We start from the raw sequence: 6,296 nt of genomic DNA, 5'->3' as shown, positions 1-6,296 counted from the left end.
GACAGACAGACAGACAGACAGACAGACAGACATTTCAACCCCTAATACAATAGTAGATGTGCACCATCTCGTCGTAAACCACAGCCTCTTTTACGGCGCCGTCCAAGATCTAGACGCACCGCGAAAAGGTTCGTTATTTTGCAGTGCTGTGTTGCGGACGAAATAACAGCTCTGGTTCGCGAGAATGATGTGCATTGAATGATTTTGTACTTCTAGGTCTCAAAACCTTGTTACATGTATGTAACACACAATCTCTCGCTTTCTCACCGCATCCAGGAAGTGATATATAATTAGTATTGGATAATCACGAGTCTTGGTATTGTACGTGCGGATGGCTCACAGACAATAAAAGGGAAGGTGTTACATATTGCTGACAGTGAAATGAATGTTATCAATACAATGTATAGAATGATACAAATAGTGTTCCCCAATAGGACTTCATACAGTAAGGCTGTCTGACCTTGACAATATTTTCCCTTTCACAAATTTAGAGATATAAATGTCACTCATTTCTGTGATGGCCTGGGGTAAAAGTGACAATAAATGACTACCATTACCTTAATTTAGATGACAAAGAATTTTTTAAAAAAAAGGACTAAATATTGTGAAAATAGTCTCAGCTGTTACCAAGTATATCAGTCTATGTAAAGTGGGATGGAATTGAAATGGAGGAAGTATTAAACAGGGTCCTTGGATATCAAGACGTTTTGAAGTATGGCTCATTGCACTGTACAATGATATCAACAATGTACGCTTTACCGCACGTGCATTGCTTCTGGCCTTGATGTCTGGGGAAGTGCATGTAAAACGTATCTAAGGGAGATTCTGTCTGTCTGTCTGTCTGTCTGTCTGTCTGTCTGTCTGTCTGTCTGTCTGTCTGTCTGTCTGTCTGTCTGTCTGTCTGTCTGTCTGTCTGTCTGTCTGTCTGTCTGTCTGTCTGTCTGTCTGTTTTTCATTATATTGGACGTTTATTCCAACAAGTCACATAATACTTTCATGCTATTAGTATTGTAACTAGTTCTTAGCCTCTCACCCTTCAGAAATTTGCGATATGGGTGATAGCCTAGCTACCTGTACGATTTGAACCACTTTCACTACTACAACTATTCCGCTATCAAAACTGAAATAATGATTTTGATTTTTTGAATTTTCTCTCCATTCTCAATACAAAATATATAAATGATTAAATGGTTAGGGTAGAGGAATATAGTAGCTATAGCCGTTCAAATCTAATGATAGGCTATATGGGTGAATAAAGATTCGTTGATGACAACACATTATCGCGATCGGATATTTAGAATCCGTTTTCCAAAATATGTTTCATTCTGGATACACTGTAGTAAGTAGACTGGTAATGATAGAGAGGGTAAATGATTACAATATCTATATCTGAAACCAAGTGATGTGTAAACGAATAATTATACAAAATTATCAATAAAAATAATATAATACAAAAAAAAAAAACATATGTTTCACTCTATGCGATAAACTTAAGTACTCAGTAAACTTTTAATATATATTGTATACGGTGAGAATAACGCCACTCAAAAGAATAGTTACGCTGTAAAATTGGTTAAAATGCGAATTTTAAAACACAAAGCTCCTTTTTAATTCAATCTATGTGGTGTGATATTTATATTGATGTTTGATCATACAATTTTGTTGGCAACATCTACAAAAAGTTAGGTGCTATGTCCAGAGGGCGCTACACGTGTTATTTCTTCTTTTCGGTTCGACTGAGGTCAATAAATCACTGCGACAATGAGAACTCGGCTTTTATTGGGTAACGCTGTTTCTTGTAGCCAATCACAGACTCTGTTATGGAATATGCGTGACCTACCGTCAGAGCAAGATGGCGGCCGATTCTAGAAGGCTGGGGTTGTGAGATTGGAAGAAACTATAAGTTTCGTTAAACAACGGTTTCATTCAATCCAAAATGTGACAGTCTTGAAACTCAAGACACAAAGAATGAGCAAAAGTGAACTGAAGCCACCTGTCAAAGCAGATGTGGAGAAATTGCAGCTAACAAAACGGACCTATCGGTATGTTTACCTTTTTTTTTCATTTTAGACCCAGTTGACTGTGTAGTCTGACACTCGACTAGGTGAACAAACGGATGGTTTTGTTCAATTCCGCTATTTTCTTTCAAACTCTTTCATGAAATTCACTCTCTTATCAATTTATATGTGTCATATTTCCACGATTTTTGTTGAATTGTTTTTATATTTAGTACATGCACATTGAACTAAAATGTGACAATGGCAAAAAAGGTGACATGAATGATTTTTGGTGCGAAGCCGTCGAGATTTTCCCAACGCATACACTACAGCTCATCGGAGTCAGTGATACATATCATCAGTTGAAAGACAATATAACATCGAGTAAATGCATTTTCAGTGTATAAAAGTTATGAATTGCTTCACCAAGTTTTATTTTATGGACTAATTTCCTACGAGACCATGTTGACAAAGGTATTTGACCTTGACTTTGAAGTTACGAGTACTTCGTTTGTGTTTGTAGGATGTAACTTGTAAGTTTACCCTTGACCAAGACTTTTGTTCCAAGAGTTGAACTTGAAGACTTCAGCAGTCCAAAACTGTCTCTGATTTGATTCTAAAGATATTTTACTGACTATAAATCATAGAACAAAAATCCTCCAAAAGAAAAGAGGGTGGTGGCTTGTTACATATTTACTTTTGATATTTCTTTTGCAAATGTTATTGTCGAGGTTTGATGGTTAATATTATTTTGTTTTAGGTCTATTTTGGATTCCATAAAAAGGCTTGAAGGTGGAGGAAAGGGAAAGATCACTTATCGAGATGTTTTCCAGTCAGATATCATTGCCGCTCGAAACAGGTAAATAATCACACAACATCGAGCATTTTCACTATTAATGTGCTACATTAGAACTTTCAAAACAACGAAGGGAAAATTAGTAAAATTTTACATTGATTCCCATAACTTTGAAAGTCAGTCCTGGTTTTCTGGACTATGGAATGGTGTCATGGCCAGGTTGTTCCGTATACATGACCTGTGTAACAGTGGTAAAATAAACCCAGCCGCAGTGAAAGTCAACAAAATGAGATATATGGCATAATTTTTGGCAACAATGTTCACAGAGCTTTGTTCATCTAGCTAGCAAGAGAGATTGACTGCACTTGAAGTTGATATTTCAAACATGTAACGTTGAGAAGTGTTTTGGAGGACTGACATGTGTTTTGGCAAATGTACATGTATATACCTGAATGTCCTTGTGTTGAAAATAAGAGGTTCAGTAGAATTTAGTTTTGTTATATCCTTTAGCATAAAAACAGATGGACAACCCTGAATATGTACACTACTGTAGTGGCCACAGGTAGTTACCTACAGTACTTTCTGGTGGGTATTGGTTTGCAACTCTGGTAAAATGTATTTGGAACTGATTGATTTAACTCACCATAATAGTGAAAACACTGAAGAGCTGAAGTGTGTGAATTGTAAATACAAAAAATATGTATTTTTGTCTTTTCATAATTAAGTTGAAAATACAGATAGTATGTTAATATTTTTGTTCAGTGATATTATCCAGTTACTTAAAGGGCTATGTTGAATTACATGGTATCATTCTTTTGGTCTGGACCAACTCTTTCTACAGCTCTGACAAAAAACAAAAACAAAATGTTTTTCACACGTCAGCATTTCAATCCTAATCCAAAGTGGGCTGGCCTTTGAAGACACAGAAATATTGATAATACACATCAGTTTAATTCTGCATGTTTTTTATGTTTTCCAAAAGTATCTTTATACTAGGAAGTACCCCCAAAATATACCTCAGATATTCAATGAAGAGTTTTATTGAAAAAAATAAATGTAGAGAATTTACTTTTTGATGTCATTTGATGTAGTGAATTGGATTTGCCAATGAATATTTTATGGAACTGTCAACTTTCTTCATATTTTCACCATTTTGATTAATTTCATTACTTCTTGATTGACTTGTAAGGTACATTTCTGCATACTGTTTAAGATCTTCCACATGTCCCAAAAAGTAGCTATACATCTAATCATATTTTGATCTCAGGTTTCTTTTTTCTATCACTGAAACAGTTGTTCGTGTTATTGTCTCCACAAACTGTGCCTAGTGAATTAAATGTATATTTTGATATACCCAGGTTGAAGGAGCTATGTGAGAAAATGATGTTTCTGAACCCAGAGAACTATGGGAGGAAGGCTGAGGAACTGCTGTGGAGAAAAGTGTTCTATGATGTCATCCAGATCATAAAACAGAGTAAGAAAGTAAGTAAAACAGAGTAAATAAGCAAATAGACACATCTATATGAAATTACTGCAGATGTATGTGAAATTGATGAATTTAGGAAACTGATATGATAACATGTATCATGAAATTAACACAATGTATGGAAGTCCATGGGTGTTTATAGAGGTATGTGAAAGTTATGAAATTGACAGATGTATGTGAAATTGACCGTTATGAAATCAAGGTGTGTATGAAATTAATGTAATGTAAGGAAATCCAAGGATGTCTGTGACATTGATAGATGTATATGAAGGTAAGGAATCAACAGATGTATGTGAAATTAACATAAAACTAAAGTATGGAAATTGATACTTGCATATGTACACGCTTGATATGTACATGAAATTAACATAAGAATATGGAAATTGACGTGTATGTGAAATTAACATAGGGTATGGAAATCAACATATGCATGTGAAATTGATATAAATTTAAGTAAGGAAATTGATACGTGCATACAAAATTAATATAAAGAATGGAAATCGATATGTACATGAAATTAACATAAGAATATTGAAATTGATCTGTATGTGAAATTAACATAGGGTATGGAAATCAACAGGTATTTGAAATTGACAAAGATATTTATAGATAGATATATAGATGATTATGAAAGTAATGTTATCTTGAGAAACATACTGATATGGTAACACGATTAATGTACACTGCACTGTGAAACCACTGATACAGATTGATCTGTTGTCCTAAAAAAATGTAGAGTATGGAATTAGAAAATACTTTATTTGAACACTTCACTTGTTCTTGCCAAGAAAAACTTTTTTTGCAAACCAAACCAAACCATACAACCTAACTAAAACGAATGGTAAAAGTTTGTTTTTAGCTTGTTTCATTAATGGTATGAAACTTCGATGCATGTCATAAAATGTCAGAGGTCAGAGGTGAGGTATCCTTGAAGTCTTACCATCAAGCTCATAATTTTTGCTATGATTTATATGCTGACCATCAACTGCTTCATTCAGTGTGTTTCAGAATGTTGTATTGGTTGGTTTGTTAATTTTCATATATGTCTTTGTTTTGTGCAGCATATGAGGCCAGGGAGTGCTATACAGTGTGCGTATCGAACTCACTTGTCATCAGGAATTGGCTACTATCACCATCTCATTAGTAGAATACAGACAGAGTTTGATGTGGACGTCAGGGGTATCATGGACTTGATAGCAGTGCCTGACACCCAAACACATTCAGGTAAAATATTTATTAATATGTAGCATGCAATTATCCGATGTATTATGCCAAACTGTGATACACTGACAAATCTGTGTCTCGTTTCATGATAACAGAGAGAGTGTGATTATATTTGTCTTGTGGCTTGTCAAATTGGACTAAAAAATTGATGTGATGATTTTTTATGCTTACAGACAAGAAGGAGACCGGAAAGAAACTGTATGAACAGCACGCCAGGTTATGGGCTGAAAATGCTTGCCATCATTGTTTAATATACCTCGGGGATTTAGGTAAGTTTTGCGATACTCTTCACATACCACTAAATCTAAGTTTGCTGTACTCTCCATAACTTTCTACTCATCAAAAATGTATCGGACCCATGCAAGACAAGTCTCTTAATTGTAGATGACTCTCTGTGATGCCTGTGTAATTCTAGTAATGTGTAGTGACATATTAATATCTTGAGTGATGGTGAAATAATGTAATGGAACCCCATGGTGTGTGAATTCCAGTGTGGCATACTCCAGAGGGTATACATATCTATGTAAGATTGCTTGCTGTGTTCTGTGTACTTGTATTTTATGAGTGAAGTGAGTGAAAGTGCAGCATAAACCATGGCAAGTATGAGTAAAAATACTGGCACTCATGTAGCATGGTGTTCTGTTTTATTATATGAGTGTATTGGAAACAACAAATTTCGTAAAAATATAACTGAGTATTCTCATGGTTTTGTGTATATGGAACAATTGAGGTATGCAGTAACGTTGGCAGTATAAATATCATTAGTATGTGTGTACCTTACCTATGCAAGTAA

At 34.9% G+C, this 6,296-nt stretch overlaps 1 protein-coding gene across 1 annotated transcript in view; it reads left to right on the top strand.

Moving 5' to 3' along the window:
• The first annotated feature begins 1,847 nt into the window (after positions 1-1,847).
• Positions 1,848-6,296, top strand: part of LOC144443317 (nonsense-mediated mRNA decay factor SMG5-like) — an 82,373-nt gene continuing 77,924 nt past the window's right edge. Inside the window, exons 1-5 of the mRNA XM_078132768.1 lie at positions 1,848-2,042; positions 2,758-2,856; positions 4,152-4,275; positions 5,341-5,503; positions 5,677-5,772. Coding sequence (XP_077988894.1) covers positions 1,969-2,042; positions 2,758-2,856; positions 4,152-4,275; positions 5,341-5,503; positions 5,677-5,772 — 556 coding nt within the window. The 5' untranslated portion in view covers positions 1,848-1,968. The remainder of the gene's footprint in view (positions 2,043-2,757; positions 2,857-4,151; positions 4,276-5,340; positions 5,504-5,676; positions 5,773-6,296) is intronic.

The sequence above is a fragment of the Glandiceps talaboti genome, chromosome 12 (assembly GCF_964340395.1).
Source record: "Glandiceps talaboti chromosome 12, keGlaTala1.1, whole genome shotgun sequence".
Lineage (NCBI taxonomy): Eukaryota > Metazoa > Hemichordata > Enteropneusta > Spengelidae > Glandiceps > Glandiceps talaboti.
Note: the sequence above shows the minus strand (reverse complement) of the source record. Positions and strands in the feature narration are given on the sequence as shown.